This window comes from Mchenga conophoros, linkage group LG6 (assembly GCF_057382185.1).
Source record: "Mchenga conophoros isolate Kocher_MC1m ecotype Shallow Benthic linkage group LG6, M_conophoros_male_GT1.1, whole genome shotgun sequence".
NCBI classification, from domain to species: Eukaryota; Metazoa; Chordata; class Actinopteri; order Cichliformes; family Cichlidae; genus Mchenga; species Mchenga conophoros.
In genome coordinates this window covers 20,531,912-20,557,430 of record NC_140531.1, presented here as the reverse complement: position 1 = coordinate 20,557,430, position 25,519 = coordinate 20,531,912, and the positions used below count along the sequence as shown (strand labels likewise).

The 25,519-nt window shown below is 43.3% G+C and overlaps 1 protein-coding gene across 1 annotated transcript; it reads left to right on the top strand.

The window, feature by feature from the left end:
* Positions 1–905: 905 nt before the first annotated feature.
* On the top strand, positions 906–25,384 carry mxd4 (MAX dimerization protein 4). Its single transcript, XM_085276711.1, has 6 exons — positions 906–1,143; positions 1,794–1,893; positions 5,227–5,256; positions 18,109–18,223; positions 20,329–20,491; positions 20,909–25,384. Exons 1-6 carry the CDS (start codon positions 1,080–1,082, stop codon positions 21,067–21,069), a joined length of 633 nt encoding a protein of 210 aa, XP_085132837.1. The 5' UTR covers positions 906–1,079; the 3' UTR covers positions 21,070–25,384.
* Positions 25,385–25,519: the final 135 nt, after the last annotated feature.

Below are 25,519 nucleotides of genomic sequence, written 5' to 3'. Positions count from 1 at the left end.
TTCGCTTCTGATGCACTTTTGCAGATGAAATTAAAGGTGTTGCAGACAGAAAAAGCTGCTATCAGAGATAAAACTAGAAAAATTGGAGTCACACGATTTGAAATATGCTGAGTGATGAATCATGACCTTAAAGTTTTAGAAAAAAAAAAAAAGGGGGGGGGGGGTATTTTAACGGCACTAAATTAGGTGAGTTTTATTTTATGTTATTTTATTTTGAGGACTTGGGTTTATTAGGACTTGGACTGGACAAAACCAGAGACTTTTTTTAAACCTCAAGGTGGATGCTTTGCTTTTTTAAAACTGCTTTGTAAAAACGAGTTGAGAGAATTTCAAAGGAACTATCTTTATTTTCCTCAAAATACCAGACAAGAAAAGTAGTTCATCTCATATCTTTTGCACCAGTAAAGCCTGCATACTTTCTGCAGACTCATAAAAGACTTTCACAATGACTTGGGCAGGAAATGAACACGAATACTGAAAAATTTTCTCATGTCACACACGCATACGTGAAATTGCTGACGTATATTTAACGGAAGACAAAAAAATAGACCTTGTTGACTAACAGACCGGAGGGGGCAGTTTACGCTAAAGTCCAAGACCAAAAGCATACTTTTTGAGAAGTCATTAAATTTGGCAACCAAAACAACATCCCAAGTTCAACCGTAGCACACGCCCAAGACTTCCTTCCAGCCAATCAGAGGGCTATTTTCCCGCCTCAACCCTATCATGTACTGAGAAGGCGGACAGCTCAGGCTTGTTGCTAGGGCATGTCCCTGCTCGCTTTAACTGCGCTCAGCCAATAGAGTCGGATCTTATAGTTTCCGCCGAATTATTGGTTGAGACGAATGCCAAACGTTTGCCTATACGGTTTTCCTATTGGCCAGCGCTTCCATCAGTCATTTCAGTGAGTTTTAGTTAGCTGCTGTTGATATGTAGTTTGGAGTCACCAAAGACTCAGAAGTGAACGTAGCTGCGCATACATACCGCTCTGAAACATTTTTTAACGTTTTCATTCCATTCATTTTATGACTTTATGACTAAGTAGTTTCTATTTTTTTAAATAACGAGACAACAACAAGATGGAGCTTAATTCCTTGTTAATTCTGCTGGAAGCTGCAGAGTACTTGGAAAGAAGAGACAGAGGTATTTCAAGCTAAACAGACAAGTTGTCAGCATTTCTAAGCCAGTAATTATGTCGTAAATGGGGATTGGGACGGCAACTAACTTCATTTTTTAAAAATAATTTGTTACGTTTTGACGTGCACTGCCATAGTGCAGGTATGATGTCACTTTACAGACAATGGGACATAGACCAGGCGATGGGTGCAAGCTGCACTCTGGGAGTCTGTATGCTAGACAGTGATAGGTGTAAATGTTTAATTTATAGTGTGTCATTTTTTATAAAATATGTTAGTATCATTTCCGAATGTGTGTTGTTGCAATCGAGTGTTTTTCCTTTGGATTTGGATGTAAGAAAATGAGTAAACAAGCCTGACATTGAAAATATAGGACAGAAATCGTTATGCAGCGGTGGCTATATCATAATATAGACCTCGGTGCTAAAAAAGAAAGAAAAAAGACTGCACTTTAATCGATCTTATTAATGATTTATTACGTGTTGTTCCTCTTTAATTGAGTCCCCGGTTGATATTTCACGTCTCAACTATTTCTCCAAAATGACTCACTGTCATCTATTATTATTAGGATGATTGTAATTGTTTTTGTTTATTTGCTTTGCCGTCCTTGCAGACCAAGCTTAAATGTAACACTCATTTTGCTTTCTGTGTTTACAGAAGCAGAGCACGGGTATGCCTCGGTTTTACCGTACAGCGCCGAGTTTTCCCGAAAGAAAACGAAAGCCTCGCCAATTTCCAAAAAAACTCAGAATAATAGGTAAATATAATCCTTTCTCCCTTCCCCCCAGCTTTATTTCTGACTTCATGCCAGCTTATAAAAACACACACTCACTCTCTCTCTCTCACACACACACGCTGTCTCACTCTCCTGTCTGCTGCCTGGGCTGGGCTCTCTGTTTTGGGCTCTCCAGTAAACAGTGCCACGCGTACACTGTCAAGCCTGCTGCTCTCACTGTTCTGTTTCACTCACACCTATCTCTGAGAGGAGAGAAAACACCGCATACGCCCGTAACCTTTCGTTTCTGCACCTTGTCTCACACAGTTGCATCCAACCTCTGGAACTGTGTGAAGCTTTTAAACAAATGTGTGTATGTGTTTGTCTTTTTTTTATGTGGTTGTTGCGTTTAAGCTTTCGTGCTTCTGATGGAAGTAAATTGATATTTGGAAAGGAAAGGGAACCTCAGCCCAGCACACCCAGAGTTCATTACTGGTGTTGTCTGGAGGATTGAGTTGCTCCCACCGAGTTTAACCCCTTTATTGTGCAGCTGTGTAAGAAGTTAAAGCGAAATATATTACATAAGTGCACGGCATAGCTTTCAGTTTCGGTTTGTCTGCTTCTTCTTCTCAGACCAGTGCCATTGGCAGATTAAAGGTCATTTAAAAACAATCATGGCAATTAATGTGTGGCTGTGTAATGTGTGACCTATGAAGTTAAAACACCCGTGCAGGCTTATGTTTGCTTTCTAAAAGCAAAAATAAAACCATCCAAACTTTCAACTAAAAGTAGGCCATGTGACAAAGAAAAGCAGGAAATCCTCACATTTCAGAGGCTGGATCCATTTAGTGTTCAGCTTTTTTTCCCCATCCCCACCAGGCATGGAGAAACTTGCTTTCTAGGCTACATGCAAATTTGGTTGCCCTTCGGTCTCATTTACAGTAAACAGGCTATTGTTGAAATGATTGTGTCAATCTAGTTCCGTTCCTTAGAAGATTAACACATTACGATCTGATTTAATAAAGTGAAAGATAAAAAAAGAAGGGAAAAAAGCATTGGCTAATAATAGTTTAGGGAAGCAAAGTGTGGAAATGGCTCGGCAGTGAGTCTGATGGTTACGACAGTGCACGTAGATGTACGCTAGAAAGTAGTGTCATTACGAAGGGTGACACAGAGCATCGGAATCAGCAAATAAGGTGGCGATTGCTGACGCCAGTTGCTGTTTTTTGTCCTCCGTGTCACGCCAGTTTTGTGTCAGGTGACTGCTGAAAAGATAGCTCTGTAGATAAACCCCTTAAGATGAAGAGCGAAAAGGCTTCAAATAATTGCAGATGATACTTAATAATATTTTGATTTAACTGGCACAGAAATGAATAAAACAGCATTAAATAAACAAAATAACAAAAGTGTTTTTGCACGCATTTCTGACATGGGTATCAGACTTTTAGTGTGGCTCCATTCCCATTGTCTCTGTTAACTTCCACTCCTGTTTACAACGTGTGGGTGTTCTGATATGAAAGTGATACTTGCACTCGTTTGGCAGAAATGTGAAAGCAGCACCTTCCACATTCCTCTAATCCACAAGTTAACGTGCATTATATTTTGTGTACACCCGTGTGATCGAGTGAAGGGGTGTGGTGTGGATGTGGCAGGTGGGTGCGGCGCCTGAATAAGGCGGGCATCTACGCAAGCATATATGACAAACACCAGACCACTCGCTGGGCTTCATGCAGCCAGGCCTGCGTTTCCATACTTTTTTCTCGTGACAGAGCTTGGGGCACATCCCCCACCCCCGTTACGCCGTTTCCCTTTTTACACTCGCCCTCAGCTTCTTTTTTTTTTCTTTAAGTGTAGACAGGAGCTGATGCAGGCTCCTAGTTATAAAATCAGAACAAAGCAGTAATGTTTAATGTTACATCTGCAACCTAACACGGATAATGTGTGTTAAAGCGTTTACTTAAAGGCTGTTATTACCCTGCTTCATCGCTCTGTCACACCATATGTGAAAATTTAGGTCAGCTGACTTCGTTTTCCTCCTCTAATTCCTTGATTTGAATGTAGGAAAACTTTTTGAGTCCTCCCAGCTTGCCTTTTGGCCATTCGTAGCTCATAAAAAAGTGATAAAAGGCTTATTTTAAATGCCTCTGATTGTTAGAGGATGATTTTATGACATGTAAAAGTCCTCCTCATGCCATCCTGTGGTTTTACATAACATGTAAAGGTGTGGGCTAACCTGCTGTAGTTACAGGTCTGTGAACATTCTCTTCCTCGGAATGATTTCCTGGTCGTGCCCTGTGCTTTGACTGGGACATTTCCCTGATTTGTGCAGGTTTGAAGAGCACAACTTCCTCCACGATGGCTCTTTGTCGGCTTCTAAGATCAGCCGCCCAACATCCTGTGTTGTCTTTCGGGATGATTTTGTGCAGACGCCACATTATAGCAGTCGCACGGTCAGCTGTAACCCGTTTTGGTGCGCAGGACGGCGTTGTGGCACACAGCTGTGGGAACCAGTGCTTCGCGAGCACAAGGGCGCCTCAAACAGTGGAAAATGTGAAAAGGCTTGTTGTCAGTCTGTCCCTTTTGTTGTTGCTGTTTTTGTTTTTATTGCCGTGGTATCCATGACGGTCTCATGAACAGAGGGCCTGTTTCAGATGGACCGCAGTGCCCTCGCCGCTTCTGGCTGCGTGTCATAATAGGGGTTCTCCTCGGAATAGCCCACACACTGATGAATTCTGTGGCGTCCGGGCCTCCAGACGTCTGAGAGTGTTTTCATCCCGTGTCCACGCTGAGCAGCCGCGGCGGGGGCAGTGGTGCGTGGATGCTGTTTGTATATGTGTAGAGGGGGGCAGGCAGGCTGTGTCACAGATACAGCTCTCTCTCTCAGGGCCATTTTTGCCCTCGTGTGCGTGCTCTCTGACAGATGTCCCACAGAAATGGGAAAAGATTTTAGAAGTCGTTTATCATACATTTCCCAGTCTTTGCATGTCTGTGCCCTTGATCCACCTGACTGGTATCCATAGACAACAAATTTGTCCTGTTTTAAGCATTAAAATACTGCATTTATTTCTTATAGTACAGCAGCATTCAAATGCTTAAGGCCTACAGCCACCGGAAGGCAGAAGAGCAAGAACATAGAGATGAATCTAGGCTTCTCTTTGATCTCTTGACACACATTTTTCTGATTGTTTCTCAGATCTGTTACTTAACATATTTGCCCAAATTGCTTTCATCTGCCTTGCTCTCTGATCAAAACGTGTACTAACTAAGCCTCTCACTATTATACAGAATCTGATGTCATGTCAGATGATTTTTTTGTAGTATTTTAGTAGTAGTAGTGTAGTATTCCTGCCCTGACAGTCATCTTTGTCATTTCAGATCATCGCACAATGAGCTGGAGAAACACAGGTAAGATGACATCTGACCCCCCTCGACCTTGCCCGTGTTTGATTGTGTGTTGAGTGCGTGTGTCTTTTAGTTCCTGACATAGGTAGTAATTGAAGAGCTTTATGGGGGCTTTCAGGTATTTTCTCCAAATCAGAAACACTAGTACGACAGATCAGATCAGAGGTCGTCTTCAAAGAGCCAAAGATTTAATCTGTTAATTCTTGTGCCTGAAAAACAGATAATAACCTGATTTCAAAGAGCACCTTCACGCTGTCTCCGTTTCACGGATGAAACTCGTGTCCTTGTAAGGAAGAATCTTGGGTTATAATCCTGCCCAGACTGACACTTTGAAAAGAAAAGCAGTAAATCTGGACTTCACCTATCATTCAGCACTGAAATTGGGCTTTTTCTCCTTCCTGGAGGCACAGAATCGCAGCTCATGGTTTGCTTGTGTGTGTGGGGTTTGTGTTTTTTTACTTCACAGCTTTAGAGTTTCTTGTCAGGAAGCAAACGTCTCTTTGATATCAAAAAGGCCTTGCTGCTTCAGAGTAGATTCTTTAAAAATTGCCTTGCAGACAGGAATAAGAAAACAGCTGATGTGACTATCAGCATGTGAGCAGTGGCTGAAAAGGGTGTGTGTGTTTGCGTGTGTGAGCGAGCATGACACATGCTGTCACCCACGATGAAGGCCAGTCACATGGCCGGGAGTGAGTAATGGATGTGCGTGGCAGAGGGAACAAGCCCGGACATATTCCTCCCTGACCTGCGAGGCACAGGAAGGCCCCGGCTGATTACACTGCAGGTGTTGAGACACAGGAGTTACCTCATGTCCGACGATGGGTGTGGCTGGTTACCAAGCGCCTGTGACGTCCAGTCAAACTGACAAAAGTGGGTGCCAGTAAAGGGTTTACTCACTTCCTTTGTCATCACCGCAGCCACGAGTTTCTGAAAAAGTGGAGTTTTCATGACAGACATGTCACTGATTCCATGATGGAAGGAAAAGAAGAAGAAGCCCTTTGAAGAATAAAGTTGCGTTCAAACACGCCGTCACATTGCATCATCACCTGTGACAAGCGAGGAGTTATTCTGTATAATTTCATGCCTTGTGTTTTTTCCTGTTTTTGCATTCACCATGCCCGTTTGTGTGGAAACATCTCCACCCTCTTATTTGAAATGACAGGGCTGCATGGTCACAAGGTTTTGCCACGTGGTCCACCCTGAGTCAAACCCCTGTCTGAAAGCGTGGCCACAAATTACATGGTCAGCCACTATACAGGTGTTAACAAGGCTCAGACTCTGCCTTTTGGCACAGCCATGTCTGTTGTACTAGCGACCGTCGTGTGACTAATACGCAACATTGAAACTACTAATAGTTTTTTATAACTGACAAAAAAAGAGACTTCTGAGCTTCTAAAATGAGGCAATTTTTGCTCAAGTACCTTTTGATTTTCTTTTTAAAGCTAATGGCGGCACAAAATGAGCAACTTGAAGAATGTTTTCCTCAAACTTGTAAACGGACATTTGCGTATGACTATCAAGAATCTGGCATGCCACTTGACCACGTTATCAATCGTGATCAGGCTTTTGTTGCAGTCACACGGAAAGTCTATATCTGATAACCAGTAGCTATCATCCAATGAAGATTTAGCATTTTACATTGTTCATGCGCAAATTTATTTTTGAATTTTTAAGACTTCCTCTTCCACACCGACAGATGGACTAAGACGCCTTATCCTAGATATATGAAGCCTTGAATATTCAGCTGCTGGCCTCAGAGTCAGATTACCTAGTATATGAAACTTGCAATGAACCTTTCTGACGAGCTTCTCACATTTGATTTGTAGCTTAAAGATATAAAGAGAAGAGCTTTAACAGACATGCTCAACAAAAGAATTTTTAACTTCTGATTCATAAGAAAACCAAAAGTCTTTAGGTGTCCTGTTCAACCAGTTTAATGAATGTATGACCAGTTCAGGGGTATCTGCTTAAAGCATCAGCCCTGTTTGATCTGCAGTATCGCCTCAGAAATCTGTACCTCCCACACGCCCTTGGACGTGACTCCAGGGAGGTGGCTGCTGTTTGAGCCCTGACTCACTGTCTTTGTTTCTTCGTGTGTTGTTTTTGTTTCCCCCGCTGCTGCACAGAGCAATCCTTGTACTATACATTCACGAGGTAGATAAGGTGGCGGATGAACGTCTCCTTAGAGGCCGAAAGGCATCGCATGTAATAGTACCAAAATCACGTTTTGTTGCATGAGAATGTCCTCTAACCAGATTTTATTAAATAAGGGAACACTTTAGTATGCAGTTTTTAACTTTGAGCAGTTGACAAAAAAATATGAAATTATTTTGTTTCATTAACAACAGATGTTAAAATAAAGGAGATAAAACTGGAAAATGTTGATTGAAATTGGGAAAGACCTGATGTCAAACAAGTTTGGAAGGTGGTTTTCATCTTTTAAGATTTTTTTTGTTTGGTTATTACTTTTTTATTGTTTTTTATTTATTTATTGATTACTTTAAAATTATTTTTTAGAACTGTTTGTCAACAAAGATACCAAACTTTCCACATGCAGCCAAGACTGAAACGGTGTGGCTAATCGGTACATTTGCTGAATAATCAGCTAAATGATTAATCAACTATTCATTGCTGCTGTTATATGAAGCTGATTAAGTTGGAACTTTTTGGCTCTCTGGGTACCGTTCGCTGACCTCGTGCATGCTAGGTGTCTCTGGCAGCTGCTCCGGAGACACCCTGCATATATTTGTGTCCCATTATCAGAGTCAGTCAGCTGCTTCGTGGATGTGGAGTCCCACAGAGTCGGCTGTCCTGACACTTATCTGCTGCAGCCTGATTTTTAGCTGTGACAGCTCTCTATAGACCATCTCTTGAATGACTGTGCTGCTTTTTGTTTTTTTTTTCCTTCCCTCGTCAGACCTGCAGAGCATCAGCTCAGAGTCTATGTGAAACTTAAGTGCAGTGTGTTTGTTCTCCACGAGCATTGCTTCCTTCCCATTTCTGACTTTAACCGCTTTTGATCACGCTTATGACAGCTCAAGTTTCCTTTTCAAGCAACGCCAAGAAATTACGAAACTAGATGTTTTACTTTCCCACATATCACCTGTTTACAGGAAGCCCAAGTCCAGTCTGCATAATCTAAGCTGTCTGGTATGTTTGCCATGCCTGCCTCGATCGAAAAAGAAAAGAGAAATATTTAGAGTTCTATTTTTATCCCCACCCATTTTGGCTCTCAGGTGCTCTTGGTTTCAGTTTTTCGAGATCGTAGCGAAGCTCACGAGTTTGCAGGCTGATTTCGACAAACAGTATCCTCTTACACTATGCTCTGTATCACACTGCAGACAATGTGCAGCAACTGTGGAGCACCCATTGAACTCGGCTTTAAATTTACATGCACTTCATGGACACGGGAGCAAGCCCTCCATTTGTCATGGTCTAGTCTTCTCTCTAATTAAATTTACTCTCCATGTTTCTTCTACTCCCAGCTGTGAATGAATCACTTTTTTTTGGCAGTGAGCAGGTCCTTTTTTCCTCGAGTGAAGCACACTTATGTGTGTCTATGCCGGCCGGGCAGCACCTCTTTGAGTTACGGCAGCGTGCTGGTGGGAGGGATGCCCATCCACGGCCCTGTTACTTCACCTCCTTGACATCTTTTCTTTGCCCCACCCCCACTTTCCAGAGTCCACATCTGTCTTTTCTGTTATCTGTCTTTTTTTCCCTCTTCCTTCTCCTTATTCTCGCTCTCCTTTTCGGCCCTACTAAAAGCCCCTGAGTCAGCAGAAACTTGAGGCAGCGAGGAAGAGAAGGAGGGGCAGGGCTCTCTTCCTTCTCACTCTTTTTTTCTTAGTGACAAAACTCATCTGTTCCCATTTCTCCTGTTTTGAGGTATAAATCCTTGTCGTGTCTTCGATTTTATACCTATGTTTATCCTGTAAATGTGCAACGCTGCTTTTAAGGGCTGCTGTATATCCTGCTTGTTTTGCTTATTTTTTATTTTGAAGTTAAATGTCATGTTTGCCTCTCAGGGGCTGCTACGTAATTAAAGTTTGGAAAGTTTTCATTTTTTCCTTCCAGTTTTGGTTTTGGTGTGACGTCCTCACATGTGACTGCATGTGCACTTTAGTTCCCTGCTGTCACAATGCCAGTTAAATTCCCCTTTTTGTTGGCATCATGGAGGAATCATTGTAGTTAATGATGTCTTGTACGCAGTCTAATTACAGAACCTGTAGAGCAAGGATGTTGTTATTTGTCATGAGATTGAATCAGCCAGTGCTGAAAGAGTCAACTACATATAGTCGACTATATGGATAACTAAGTTTTTCTTTTATTATCTGGAATAGTTTAAAGGCCGGAAATTATTTTTCCATTATTGTAGTTGATGGTTTTGATTTTAAAATTGTGTAAAAAATTCAAGGTGACATTTTTAAAGTGACATAAAACTGAAAAGTGTAAAAAAACACACACACAAAAAAACTGTCTGCAGACGAAACAGAACAATCTGGGTTGAGTTAAAGATGCAGTGGGAATAAAAATAAAATCTAGACAAGCAAAGACTGGAGGGGGAGAAGAGGCTTAGTTTGAACTTTGACAGGCCTCATCCTGCAGTTCTCTCTCTGATCTAATGGTGCGCTCCATTTGAAGTGGGAAATCAGAAATCACGACTTCCAAGTTGGAATTGTCAACTGGGAAAGTCAGAAAAGCCCCACCAATGACATCACAATCCAAGATGTCGACAGAGCATGTAAACAGTAGTAAAAATGTAAACTGTCTGCAAGTGTCACAAACGCACTGTTAAGTGTTTGCGACACGCTCAAAAAAGCATGCACTGAGCAGTGACGGGGCTCTGTCCACCAACGTGCTACAGCAGTGTTTTTAAAAAAACAGGGATTGCATTATGTCGCTTGAGATGCATGAATGGCTCTACTTTATGTATGAGCAAAAACAAATCCAGTTTTTCCTCGCTTTTCCGACCGCTACTACGAATGCTGAAACGCAATCAACTTGGGAGTTACGCCACTCCCAGCTTCAACAGTCAGCTTAGAGGTAAAGGAATACACAACTGCTGGGGACTACTCCTCAGACGTATGTGTGTACGCTAAAAATAAGTCAGTGGCAACATTTGACTTTTTAGAGCCTAAACAAGGCGTAGGAGGTCTAGTTCTGTCTTGGATTAAAAATTCCATAGTGGATTTTTGTCTTATGGCACTAAATCCTGTTGGATGACTCAACTTAAAAAAAATCTTATATATCTGTCAACTTACAATCAAAATGTAACAAACGTAGTCCTTATTAGTTTGCGTCGTTACCTGGAAGAACATAGGTAAAGAGAGTAAAGTTTGGGTTAGCTGATGCTTTGTCCTAATACATGTGGCCATGTTGGCGTGTAAAAGAAAAGGTTTGTCCAAACGTGTGTGTGTGTGTTTACTTATCCAGGCATGGGACAGTCTGGGTTTGTAGCTGAGCTGTGTGTGACTAAAGGGTAACAAACAGGCCACAGCTGGACGTCAGCAGCAGTGCTCCCATGTGGAATTTTCTCCACCCTGAGGTCACCCAGCTTTAAGAAGTTCATCAAACCCGGTTTTTTGTAAAGCCCGTGGACGATCTGCTCTGGCGGGTGGGTGAGGCGCGGGGGGTATCTTTACACGTAATGCAAATATTTCAGGCCACCGCAGACCTACATTTACAAAAGAATGTTCTCGTTCCAGCTCAGGTGTTACTGTGTTCTCCGCAGTAAACTCGGCTCGTTGGCACAAAACAGTCGGTGCTCATAAAAAAACAGCAGTGTAGGATGCACTTTAACAAGGTGTGTGAATAGCTTTGGGGTTTCCAGGATAGGAAAAAGAGAGCAATTAAAGAAAGACGCAACTAGACACAGAAGTGCGATGACTGAACCATTCATGGTTCGGCCATGGCTGAGGAGGAGGTGGAGAAGGAGGAGACAAAGACATTCTTGAGTGTTGCTGAAGGGAGGAACTTGAGGCAGTGTAGGACGTGGCTGTTATGTGTGTCAGCCAGGCACCCTGAAATTCAGGTCAGCGGAGCATACACACATACACTGGAATGCAGAGTTAAATAAGAGAAGCGGCTTATGGGGAAAGTTTGAAGATGGATGGCAGGTGGGGTCACAGAACTAGCAGGCCGAGTATTACTAGAATGCTTCGCATTCAGCGCTGTCTGCTTTTTTGGCACAAGTGAGCCCCAAGTGAATGTTTGTATGATTATGCACTGATAGGCAAGATTACAGCTGCAGGCATTCTGGTTTTGCACTTTTGTCCAGCAGTAGTTTTAAACCTTTTGGTAAGCGAGCTCTAAATCAGCTACTTGGAGAAACAACGTAAAAGTGGAAGGTAGTGGAAATCTCTTCTTTCCTCTTTTCCTGACCCCTCTGGATTTTTTCGTAGGCAGGCCCAGACCTTCATGCAGGACCCCACCCCACTGCTCTAAAACCCTCCTTCAGATGTAAACAACTCCAACTTTTACAGTCAACATGGAGCCAGGAATCCTCTCTCATGCCACTAGATTCCTGCATGTTAATCATTGACAAGGACCATTATAAAACCAGAGCGCCCCATGTCAGGGGAACGTGTTTATGGTGCTTGCTGAACTTGTCTCTGCTAGTCTGTCCCAAGATTTGCGAGATGTACTTTTCATGGCACGCAGGGAAAGGCAATTAATGTCCAGGTCTGTCATCTGACGTTGGCATTGAAATGGGATGTGCAGAGAAAAAACCTTCCTCTATTTTTAAGCCTCCGCCATCTCTGTTTCGCTCGCACGCTCTCCCCTTTAAAATCTGTTTGACATCTGTTTCTCTGTTAACACCGCAGTAAGCTGGCTGTGCTGAGAAAGGGATTTTGTAATGATCCTCGCTCGCACAGGGGGGATTGTTTGAGTACACGAAAACAATCAAATGAATCTAATTACTTGGCATTCCCAAGCATGCCCCGTGGAAATTCCAGTTTGTTTTGTGGAAATTGTACTACAGTGAGTGAGCAACACACTGCTTCTACTCTTTCCTGTTGTTTAATCACCAGAAAAGCATGCTGAGCTTTTCCTTTAGAGTAATTCACCGATAAGTGAAGTAACCTCCCTCTGCCTGCTTTGCTGCAATCGTGTGTGTGTTTTCAGGTTTCTGTTTGCTCCTCGCGTGTGAGAGCAGAGTCATGTGAGAGCGAGCTCCATGTTCCTGCCGTCAGGAGAATGTGTTTATGGGGGACTTGTATCCGTCTGTCTCACCTTACAGAGTTGTCACTGCACACAGTGGGCGTGTGGGTGTGGCGTCCCCGATGACAGAAAACAAACATAACTCGTCCCAGACGACTGACATTTCATATGAGCGAGATAAAGACTTCTTGTGTCTCCCTGCGCCTCGGTGCGTGCCTTTCTTCTCACTGGCGTGGGCAGCGTGGTGAACCACTCTGTCAGTTTCACATGAGCGTGTCTTATTTTTCTGCCGTCTTGTTTTCCGTGAGATCGCTGTTAAATGGGAACGCTTACGGGGCTGACCTGCAGGGTGACAGTGAGACTAATAAAGGCTGGGTGTGTCTTGTGTTTCTGTCGGCAGGCCACTGGGCAGGGTCTCAACTTCCCTGCTCTCTCACTCCTGAAGATATATTCAGCCTGATATAAACCTGTAGCAGAAATTGCCATGTTTATAGCTAACAACAAAAAATAGTTTTGGTTTCTATGGCTGCATGGATGGTAACTGTACAGGTAGTACATTTTTTATGCAATAAAAGGGGGCGTGGTCGTTTTCAATGTCAAGTTTATGGTGACTAGGCTGTTCATGCTTGGCTGCAAATTCGCTCTCGACCGTGTTTATGGTGCTGTTTTCTGACTAATAACAAGCTCTGCTGTGGTTAATTGTACTTACTACTGGGTTTCAGAGTCTGTGTGATACTTAGCACTTCTGGATCTGGGGGAAAAAACACAAACAACCAAAAGGTTAAAAGTGGCTTTAAAATGTGACTTGAATGTATGACATCACGGTGCCTGTGTCCATCTTTTATATGCAGTCTGCGGTTATGTCATATAATCAAACAAGCAGTCAGAGAGTCACATGGGTTTAAAGCAAACCTTCAGGTTAAAGAAACTTATTTAAAAACAAATGTAATCACATGATAACCCAAACTAACTACTGCAGGTTATTTGGAGGTAAAACCTGAAGTGGACAAGTACAAAATATCAGTAGGAAGTCCACAAGCATGTGCATGTACAGCTATGGTAAAATACATGGTCTTAGCCTTGTTTTTTAAGCTTTGCTGTAAGAATAACGAATAAAACTATAAGAATAACAATTCCTCAAGAACACAGTTTTTGTATCCTCTCATATGCGTCTTGAGATTGAATGACTGCAGTTCTGTGCCTGCTTAAAGCTGAGCTGATCAGAAACTCTTCTTCATCTTGATGTCTTGTGGGCTCAGCTCAAAAGGAAAATAAACAAACAGGCATAGTTGTTGCATTTTCTGCTTCTGGGTACTGGGGCAGCTCTAGCACTGAGAGCTAGCATTGTATCATGGCTTCTGATGACCTTTGACCTCTGTTTAGTAGGCCTGGCCCTGTGCCAGACAATCCACTCAGCCCTGTGCATATGGGTGGAGGAATGTGCTGGGCTGCAGTGAGCTCATTAAACAGTACAGTGAGCGAGGGGTGAAGGTCTGTTGTTTGCACTAGCTCGCCTTCTCAGGCCCTTTGTGTGCCGATGGAGCCTCCTGAGGGACACTGTGTCCACCAGGAAAGTGTGTGTGTGCGAAAACACTGCACAAATGGTCACTGCAACCTTTTTCCTCTGGTGCACAATACATCAATACCCCTAACGTGCACACCCAGCCTGCCACAGATGCACTTGAGCTGGAAAACAAGATATATTGTTTTCCTTCCAAGGCCCAGAGTGTGAGGAGGTCTGTGAGAATGGCCTGATCTGTACCCGACAACCTTGGAGCGCAAGTCAGCGGTTTGGCTTGTTCCAGTTTCAGCAGTGTGCAGCTTTCTGAGCAAAAGTTCCTTTTTTTTTTTTCACCTCCCCGGCGTAGTCTGTGCTTTGTTTTGGCTCTGAGCTGCTGATGGAGAAAAAAGATGGAGGGGGAGGGAAGGCCAGAGATCAGACACAATCATCCCGTGGTGGCAGCACATGAGAACAGTCAGGTGGTGATTTCTGGGCAGAAAACAAGTTGATCAACCAGATTCACTATTAAATCCTCAACTGCAGGCAGGAGTATGGGGCAGTCTGATTTAGCATTTTTAGCAGTTTTTATTTGCAAACTTTTATAAACAAACAAACAAAAGGAGACCTCTTGCAAATATTGATATTGTTGTATAACGAAGCTCCAATCCTTTCAAACAAAATCTGCCTCAACCCCAAATCAAAGGCTATCCTATTTTCATACCAGACAAATTGGAAAATTTGCAGTGATTCACAACCATGTGGCCCGGTGATGGGGGCAGTCTGCTTCCCATCATTAACATAGCATATGCGTTCACCTCGTGCAATGCTTTGCACAGCGGTTTTAGGCAATCTGATAAACACTGCGTGACCGGGGCTTTTTTAAGTAATAACAAACCTGTGTGAGAGGGGGTCCTAAACCCCGCTCCGAATCAGCTGTGTGCTCCTGAAGAAAAATTTCTCGTGGCGGGAGAACCCCTGCTGCTGCTGCTAATGCGAGGGAGCTTTCAGGGACACACGTGCCAGGTTTAATTCTCTTAATTATATGCAGCTAAGCGCCTGATTCTTCTCGGCCGGGGCAGAGTGCACACTTTTGTTACTGTAAGGTTAACTAGTGGGGATGGTGTGGGAAAAGCTAGGTGTTTCCCCTCATTTTAACCTTTGTGTAATGCTAGGCTAACCATATGCTGGTTTCACCTTCATAGTTAGTATTCAGATATCAGAGCAGTATCAATCTTCTCATCTGAAATAGTGAACAAGTGGGTTTTTGTTCACCAGTTTCATGAACTGAAGATCTGCTAAGATACGTTTTTTTCTTTAACCGCAGAGATCACATTTGAGAAGAATTCTTCACAGGGGGGCAACGACGAACTTTTTAGGTGCAGCCGACAGACACCGGTCTCCACCAGTCATTGCATATGAATGCAGAAAAAATAAAAACCAAAGCTTCTTAAAGACTGACCCATTATTGCTTGATAGCAGGTGTGGACTGAACCAAGATCGACTCAAATTTTGAAAGCACAACCTTTGTAAGCCAGAGAGCTTCTGGAAACAAATATTTTGTCTCTGGCCTGCAAATTCTTCTTACTCATTTTTAGCTATTAAAGTTGGGTATATATTAAAAGTGTTCTGACACTTGGATGGCAAAAGGGGAGTGGCCTCCTTGAGGTTTTCTAAACCTGTCCAGTGGGCTATATTTGAGTCTTTCCCGAGCCGATTCTGTCCCCCATCCTGGGGGAAGGCAACTAATCCGGCATAACAAAGCGAAAAAATGTTACATGTAAGACCCTTTCCAAGAAGCTGTTAGCCCACATATTTGGCGAATCAGCCAACCCTAGCAAAATAATATTTTCATTTTGGTCCCGGCAGCATTTCACTTTATTTTTTTATCTTTTTTGCAGCTGCAGAAAACATGGGTGTGGTCTTCTCCCTTTGGTGGCGAGTTTGTGCGTTTAACTCTTTGCTCATTTGTTTCTTATGTGGTCAAAGGGCACCAGGGCACACTTCTCTCTTCTGCGTGGCAGGTAAAATATGAGGCCAGGATACATGAAGGGCCTGAGGTGAATAACACTGGTGAAAAAACACGGAAAAAGAGTTTTCTTGAGGTGGGTAGTTGGGCAGAGTATTCAGGGAAACGCCTTGTTTTTGTTTTTTGTTTTTCGCTATGAGAGAGCAGTGGGGGCAGGGTGAAGTGCAAGATGGTTGCCCATTGGCTCAAGTTACCCTTTGGATGATGCGTATGGAGCGCTGCCTAGTGCAGCTGAGCACACTGCACTGAAAGGGTCCTTTTTTCAAACCAGAGAGAAAGTCATCCACATACTCGGACCCCGCTGCAGAACTCCTGCTCCTCCCTGCCTGCTTCCCCTGGCTGCAGACCAAGCGCTTCATGTGGCTTGAATGGGGTAAGCTGGAGGTGGCCCCCACCCCTGTCCTCAGAAGACACTTGTTTTCCAGTGGGATGAGGGTGTGTTAGTGTTGGCAGGGTGGAGCAGAGAGTTGAAGGGGTTCAGCGGATGGGGGGTTAGGCGGACTTGCCTCCTGGGAGAGGAGGTAATAAAAGACTGAGAGCACTTTCACATGACCCTTTCACACACCTACGTGCACCTGTAGAGAGATGACACGTTGTTTATTAAAGCCATATCTTTCTGTTTTTAAGATTATTTTCTTAATAATTGTGCAATCAAATCCATCAAAATCGATACTGTGCATGAAGTGAGACTGGTCAGATTTATTGCCCACAAGATGTCTCTGGTCGAGGTCTAAGTGAAACAGACGTGGCTACTGAGATGGTCTCATTTTGCATAAAAATGAAGGTGACGCCCTTCCTGAAAAAGAGCTGGGGAGAAAAAAACACAGAGTGTGTAAAGATTGTGTATGATTGCACACTAACTGTGGACTCAAAGAGAGCCTCATTTCTCTGATTAGGTTTATCTAAGCTGCGGCAATGGCTGGTGGAGACCTTGTGTTGTTGGAGTTTGTTTACCATATAGTCAGAGTTCCTCAAAGGAACAGGAGAAAGGCAGTAGTGGTGGTGGTGGAGGGAAGGCTAGCTCAGAAGAATGAAACAGTTCATGGACTAGCTTGACTAATGGAGGATTCAAAGGCCTTTTTGAACAAGTCTGAATGGAGCAAAGTCAGAGAGGGGATCTTGCTGATAGGATCTTCTCTTAAATAACATACAGTATCCATAAAAAATGTAACTCTGTCTTCACTGTCTCTCATATAAACATCCAAATGACGCTGTTTACTCGAGGATCCAGGGCAGGGTTGTTGGCCTGCAGGGCTTTGGCAGGGATGCAGGGTTCACAGTTTCGCTCTGCGACCTTATCACAGCTGCCATTTTGATTGGTGACTAATTTTTGTCTCTTCTTTTGCACGTTTTCTCAGTTTTAGCGTACGGTGGGTTTGCCATTTTGCGCACACGAGGTTTGGAAAATGTCGGTCAGACAGCTGTGCTGGAAAGTATGGGGACTACTATACTATGCACAGTGATATTTAGGTCAGCGTGTAGCACACTGGCACTCTGCCCATACGCTAGTGAGTGTGTGCACATGTGTTCAGAAAATTGTGAGCAGGTTTGGGGAATGAATAATCACCTCATAAATGAAAAGTGCATACATGAAAATCCCAAAAGTGTGTGTGTGTGTGTGTCACATGTTAGCTTACAAGAAGAAGATGGATAAACCGTGGCTGGATTTCTAACAATCTAATCATTAACACAGTATATCTCACTATTTTTATTATAATATTTGCAGTTGCTCGTGAACTCTTGATTAGTTCACTAATCACTGTTTGACGTAGCTCGTCTCAGATCATTACGCACAGCAGTGACAGTAAATGTAAGACTATCTGTGTCAATTTTGCACAAGTACAGCACAGCCTGCGCTTTGTTGTGGATGAGGAGCTTTGAACATGACTAACCACAGATCCTCTGAACCCCTCAACCCTTTGAAAATGTCTCACGGTCAAGCCCAGAGTCAAAGTGAAACCAAGCGTGCAAAAGAGCGTCAGGCCACGATCGCGCAACATTCGCTCGCGAGAGCAGGACATGTAAAAAGGAAAAAAGAAAAATCGGTGTGTGCTTCTCATGCACACACCGATTTTTGTGTGTGCATGAGGTTTTGTGGAGGTTCTTTCTCACTTTCTGCCGGTGGATGTGTGCTGACTCACTTCTGTGTTTGCTTGTGTGCTTGCAGACGTGCCAAACTACGGCTCTACTTGGAGCAGTTGAAGAAGCTGGTGCCTTTGGGTCCAGACAGCACGAGACACACCACTCTGAGCTTGCTAAAAAGGGCCAAGATGCACATCAAGGTACTAAAATGCACAAACCTTATGAATCATTCAAGTGTTCACGTGGCACATCGCATGTTGGATTTAAGCGACGCATACATTTTAATGTTTTCACCAAGCATTTATCTGATGGAGTGTTAGGGCCACTTTAAGAAAAATATGTCGTTCTTTTTAAGATTATAGTCAAAAAGTGGAGATTGAAGTTGTCGTTTCAAGTCAAACAAACTGCCAGGGCTGCTCTGTAAAACGCCTTGTGTACATGAGTTAGTGAAACAACATCAAACATCAGCTGTCTTATTGTGTGTTGTGACACAGCATATCCCCTCCATACCGCACGAGGGTGTAACCATCGGCATCCTCTCATCTGTCCATTGTCAGCTATTTCATTTTGCATGAATCCGACCAGCTCTTTGAAATTTTTTGAGGCTTTTTCTTTCTGACCAGAAGCAGCTTTCTGCACCATCTGTTCAACATTCTTATATTTGTCACCACACTGTGTTTAAGTGCCAAAAGAGAAATCATTTCCTTGTTACTAAAACTGATTCGAGTGTAATTTCATTAACTCACAAGGCATTTTGTAGAGGGTACTCTTAAAATAACACAATGCGGCCCTAATACTCTTTCGCAGTATGATGAGTGAATTTTTTCCTTATATTTTATTTTCTGAATAAACTATTGACGCTCCTCTGTGGGGAGGACCCCCCTGGAGGGGCACCGAGCCACTGTGCATGGGTGTGAACACCCAAGAGAAGAAAAATTAAATTAAAAATTAGATCCAAGTGAGAGGACTTAACTTTTTCTTTTTTTTTTTTGCTTTTGGAAATGGGGTCATACCAGAAGAAGCATGAGAACCTCTAGACTAAGCAAACAGAGTAATCTAAAAATCTTCTCTGTACCAGCTTCATGCTCTACTTCTCCTGTTTCCTCTAAGTAATTTTTTTCTGCACTTTAAGTGTGTCGTTGTTTTCTAATTGTTCAATCAGGATGGATCGGTGCTCAATGAAAATAAAAATCAAACAAAAAAGAAGAAGAAAAAAAAAATCTTAACACAGAGCCTTCAAAGTAAAATATGTGGGAGACTTTGTGGCTGATGTTTAGATTGTGTATTTAATATTTGGCTTTGCCAACTTTTCCTCCATGGTTCATTAAACTGTTTCACTTCACAGACACCAAGTGACGTGCTAAAAAATGCTCTGCAGCAGCAACTAGTGAGCGGAGCTTAAAAAAAGTAGCAGCAGTGCTTCTACCCGTGCTGTAGAAGACCAACCATAAGTAGACTTTAGGACACGCCGCACTGATCTTGCTGTTTACAAGCAGCAACAGTGTGGTTGGTGGAAAATCCAGACGTAGCGAGTTTTAACCCTTCATTTCCTGTTTACTAAGCATGTCCTCTCTGCTCAGACGACCTGCGCTAATTCTCGGCATTGCGACCGTTTCTTCTTACGCGAGTTCGCTTTGATTCACCACTGAAAACCTTCATATACAAATAAGGGCACAAAAAAAAAATCGAACCCCACTCTGAGTCAAAATTTGACTTTGAGTTCAAGTTTATTTTTAGTTTCAAACCCGTGAACCTCACACAGTCATTTGGCTACTTCCCCAATAAAATGTTGAAATTCAAGGTCGTGTTGTAACTTTGACAGAGATCTGATTTAAAGCAGATAGAAGATAAATCTGGTTTCATTTTTTTTGTTAACTTGATGAGATCAAAAACAAGAACTAATATTCATGTTTCAGCTAAAGTAATACTTCACCCTGCAGCAGTGATACAATAGGAAAATACTGTGGTCGTCACACTAGGAAGAAGTGTTGTCTTTTACTGCAGAGGAAGCTTTTTTGGTCTGGATTGTGGGTTTAACCATGTGTATTATGTGGTGTGCAGTAAAGAGAAGGCAATTACTAGAACCCTGCACAGGCATGGACTGAGGTTGCAGATGAAAAAAATCCATGTCTGCAGAACAGACACCTTTAAACCAGTCTTAAGTATGCTAAGGAAGAAAATATGTATACTAGAGGTCTTCACTTCAGTTGCATACTTTAAAGGCAGAGCAAAAACGGGGAGGTGGTCCAATCCGGTGAGCATGGTCGTTAATTTTTCGGCATTTTTGTGTGTGCTTTGTGTGCAGAAGCTGGAAGAGCAGGACAGGAAGGCTTTAAATGTGAAGGAGCAGCTTCAGAGAGAGCACCGCTACCTCAAACGCCGCCTGGAGCAGCTCTCCGTGTCCGGATCTGTGGAGCGCATTCGCACCGATAGCATGGGCTCCACCATCTCCACCGACTCAGAGCAAGGTAGGCTGTCCTTAAAGAGCCAATCACACCTTTCTGGATTGCACTTAGACATGGATTGCGCGCCGTATTATTAGAGTACACTGTAAACGCTCTCCATGAGCCGGTTCTTTGTGCCTCAGATGTCTCTGTAGTGCTTAGTTTGAACTGTTGAGGTATGTTTGATATTCCTGAACGAGGTAACACACATGCAGTTGTTTGTCATTGTAAGGGATTATCTGCTGGGGCACAAAGATCTGGCTGTTTGTGCGGAGGTAATGGCTGCCTAAATCTGGGTTTAATCTCCAGGCACAGCAGGCTTCCTAATAAATATGCCCACGTACTGGTTGTGTGGAAATAAAGTTTCTTCTCTCTTGATCAGTTTCTAGCAACACTAAAACCCCCCAAAACATTGTGTATTTTTTTCCTTCTTGTGTACAGAGGTGGACATCGAGGGCATGGAGTTCACGCCTGTTGAGGCAGACAGCGTGGACAGCATCAGCGACGGCGAGGAGGAGGACCAGTACAGCCTCCAGAGCAGCTCCAGTGACAACAGCTACACGGGCACACATTCCCACAGACTGCAGCCACACCACTGTTAGACCCATGGCGGACATCCATCTGTCGACCAGCTTCCTCACCCATCCACGCTTCCCTCACCTCATCCCCCTCCCTCCCACTCTCCCCCTTTTGTGTTCACCTACGCCGCCCACTACCTACACCACCTACACAAGACCACGATGGCAGTACCCCCGAGCCTATTCTGTCCACACTTAAGACTTGCTGACTTTTCCTCCCTTCTCTGACCACTGATCCTACCTCACCATACTGTATCCTGCCTGACCCCGCCCCCTCCTTACACACCTGCCCTTTTTACCACCCAAACAGCGCAGAGCAGAGCTTGTAGTTTTTAATCTGGGTTCTGTGGTCAGGTGCGCAGCTTTGACCTGTTAATTGGTTCGAGAAAAGTAAAAGGAGAGAGTTATTATCAGGTGGCAGTAATACCACACACAGTTTGTGATATAACAGATGAAGCAGTTTGGTTTGTTCTGCAGTATATGCAACATTGGGAACCTCGGTAGTCATTTTCATCATACAGATTCTTCCCTTTTACACAACAGGATTGTGCAGGAGGTGTCCTGTCCTTTCCTTGAAACATCTGATTGGTGAAAAATGACGAAACCTTTAGAGTTTCTCATTTGGAGGCGGTGGCAGGATGTTCTCAAACCGCTGCCACCGCCCGAGCGTACCCAGTATGGGAAGCATTTTGCTTCACTTTTCGTGCGCATCGAACAAACAAAGCACGACTCTGATACCTTCACAGTCACTGTGCACTTGCGAGAAGTTTATCCACCACATCGAACTCTCCACAAAACGGTGAATTAAGCTTGCCCTTAAATGTCCAAACTTCTTACTGACTCAACTCTGCACACATGCTGAAAATGTGTCCACAGACCACCTGAGAAGGTTCGAGAGCTGCAGCAGAGCAGGAAGAATGTAAATAGATGTACAGATACTGTAGAAACCCTCGTGTCTCCCCTCTGGTTGGGTTGCCTAACCACTACTCCACACTACTGACCACTACACTATACCACCCTATGGTGTGGATGGACTACTATGTCAAACAATGAGAAAAAAAAAGGAGTTTCCTCAAAACTAAAACTCTACTCCTTACATTTGACTCAAATCTTGTTTCCTTCTCAGTAGCTAATTGATGTAGCAATAAATACATGAGGCAGGTGCTTCCTCTGAGTGTTTAATCGATTCTGGCAGACCATGAGGTTCTATGGGAGACTTTTTTTTTTCTATTTTTCTTTTTTTATTTCTAGATGGGGATTTGTCGCTCACCATTAACAGACCTGCATCTCCTTCACTAACGGATGCTTCTCTGTGAGCGCGTCACCATCTACCTAGATCTCGCATTTCTCTGCAGCTCTTGTCGCCTTCTCGGTCAGAAGTCGGTGGTATTTTAAATATTTGTTTAAATCGATTAACAAGTCAAAGCTGTAAACACCCGGGAGGGGAGGGAGGGCAAGCTTGTAGTGATTTGTTCATTTTAGAGGCACTCGTTTTTATCTAACCTAGCAAACTAATCACTTTCCTTATCCCCTCGGCTGATCTGTGGCTTATTTGCGAAGCTTTGGGCACGGCTGAACACCGATGTAGGTGAACCTTGTTCTCTAACCCGTCTGTAACTTATGCACATTAGTCACTGTTGACGAACGAGGCGCTTCTGTCGCTCTCTGACCGTTTAATAATCCTTAGCCCCGGTCTCTGGCAGTCCTTTAGAGCTTGGCACTTTAAAAAGAAAAAGAAAAAAAAACACACAGACACAAAAAGGGGCAGGCCATTGAGACGGATCTGACCCCACCCAAAAAAAAAAGAAAAGAACTACAAAAGACTCGAATGAAAAAGAAAAATACTTGCATACAGAATCTACTCGTCACTGAAAGTGAGTTTAGCTAGTGTAGTCTATATTTCTTGTATTAAATTTTGTATTATATTTTCCTAAATGTTCTCTTGTAATGAAAAGACAAAAAAGAGTGAGTATATCTATCTTATCTATATATAAAAAAAAAAAATATATATAAATATATATAAAAATATGAGTGACAGCCAGACAGACAGGAGGCCAGGCTTGATGAAGGGAGAGTGGGAGCAGGGGAGCTGATAGACTGGCCCCTCTCCCTTTGGGTGACTCTCCTGCTGTCATTCTGTGCCTTGGTGAGCCTTCGACCTCCCTCATCCTCCTCCTCTTTGGCCCTTACTCAGGTCACGCTCCCCCCTGTCCTCTCCCCCTCTCGCTTGCATCCCTCCCTCCTCCTCCTCTGGCGGGGCCTTTTTTTAATTTCAACGTGAGACACTTCCATGCGTGAGGGCCGCGTGAAGAGAGAAGACCTCATAAATGAGTAAAAATTATCCCCCCCACCTCCCCCTTTATCTCAGTTCCTACTGAAGCCGCTGTTGTACTACACCCTGTCCAGGCACTCCTCCGCCCTCTCGCTGCCCGCCCGTCTGCCAGCGCCGCCTCTGTCATGGAGATAAAAAAAACACACACACACACACACACACTGGTGAACTCCCATGGCAGCTTCCAGTCGCCCCGAATGGTCACCGAAGGGGTTAAAAACTTCTGGGCTTGAAGCGTGTTTATCTTTATTTTGATTTTTTTGTCATTTTATTATTGTTGTATGTTGACTTGTTTGTTCGGTGGGAGCCACTGGGAGAGGAGCGATAAAAAAACAGAATAATCCAATCAATGGCAGCTTAACGGTGTTATCCTCCGAGCTCCCGGTGGTGCGTCCCAAACAAAGTGTTACCCATCGATCAGGGGACCTCTTGAGACACAGCAATATTACCATCTTGTGCTTTCTGAGGGAGGGTGGGGCGGGCGGGGCGCAGGGTTTTTAAAGACAAGCAGGTGGTTTTTGCTCTTGACTCTGTGGTGCATTGTTTTTTGTTTTTGTTTTTTTTTTGGTGACCAACTCTTATATATATTTTTTAATTTTTACCTCCTATCTGCACTCTCTCCATATTCTGCAGGAGGGGAAAAGAGTAACTATAGATGAGGAAAAAACAGCTGTTTGTTTTGGGGTTTTTTTAATCATCGAGTTTACATTCATGTCAAAGACTTTGTACATGACTGTTTGTAGCAAAAAATGTCCTTTTTTCAGTTTGTCAGTCAAATGAACAACTGAGTAAACCATTACTAAATGGCATATTCTCTCGCACAGAACCTCCCACAGCGATAATTGACATAAAAAGAAGCAGAAGACAAAAAGAGGGAGGGAGCGGGACGATGAGGCGGTGGGGGGGGGGGATAGATATGAGATTAGAGATTTTAAAAACACATACATATATTTTCACTCAGTGTAGTGTATGAGCAGCTGATTGGACATGCAGACATTTTGCTTGAATGTTGGATGGATCGTGTTTATGGGAAAATCTTTTAATGATGTGCCTTGGGGGGTGGGAGGGTTCTTTAAAGAGATTGTACCACTTAATGAACACTGTTGAATCAGTTGCCCTAACTTTAAAAAAAAAAAACAACGAAGTTCCCCATCTTGTTCCACTTCCCTTCTCGTGACAGAAGAAGCAAACGGTTAACGGCAAGACACAGAGACACAGAGGAGAGTGGGGTTGTGCTGGGGTGGGAATGTTCATCAACATCAAAGTGGGATTTTATTTTAAAAAACAAAACAAAGTCATAACAAGTACACAAGAAAAGATTTGATGTTATTGCTTTCATGCTGCTGTTGCACAGAGATTTCTAAGAGCACAAAAGTTTGTTTTTTGGGTGGGTGTCAGCAGGCGGAGAAGAAAGAGGGTGGTGGGCATGACGGAGTATGGGGGGCGTCTGCAGCTCACGTGCACACAGATGAAGTGAGAAACACGTCTTTCTGTCCCTTAGCCTGCTGCTGCTTTAAAGGTGCTTCTACAAACCCACAGAATGACTTCCATGAAATCTTATTCCTGCCAAATAAAGAGTCACTTTTGAATCTTTTTAATGATTAATACGATAGCTTTAACTACCTGTAGGCTTTAGGTCAGCTTCCTGCTTTCTGCACTTCAGCCTTTTATTTTGTATTTTCTCCTTAATTGTTTTGTCCTACAACGTTATGGTTCCTTTTTTTCTTTGTACCCACATAGAAGCTAGAGGCTGAACTGGCTTGGATTTAGTTGAGGGGGAGATGATGAGGGGGTTTGTTTGGGCTGAGGGGGGAGTTCTGTGCCAGAGACCTGTGAATATGTTGCTTTTAAGCAGATGTGTAATTCAGAAGATGTATAAGTTCCATTTTTTTTTTGTGCGTGTGAGCGTGCGTACACGAGTACCTGGTGCTGGCTATGCTTTAGCAAACACTTTAAGGTATTGTGTATTCTCTCATTGTAATATAATTAAAATGTTTTATACAGAAAGCCGTGTGTGCTGGTGTCATCAGTGCTTTTCGGGGGAAGGTAGCAGATTAAAAACTGACGACCTACAGCTGAACAAAGCTGAAAGAAAATGTAGGTAAAGACGTTGAAAAGTTTCGGGGTTTCCTGTTTGGTTTA

Excerpts from the sequence above, each read along its gene's own strand:
- mxd4 (XM_085276711.1), top strand. The coding sequence starts at position 1,080 with ATGGAGCTTAATTCCTTGTTAATTCTGCTGGAAGCTGCAGAGTACTTG. Across the intron at positions 1,894-5,226 it reads AAAAAAACTCAGAATAATAG|ATCATCGCACAATGAGCTGG; the intron begins GTAAATATAATC and ends TTGTCATTTCAG. Across the intron at positions 20,492-20,908 it reads CTCCACCGACTCAGAGCAAG|AGGTGGACATCGAGGGCATG; the intron begins GTAGGCTGTCCT and ends TCTTGTGTACAG.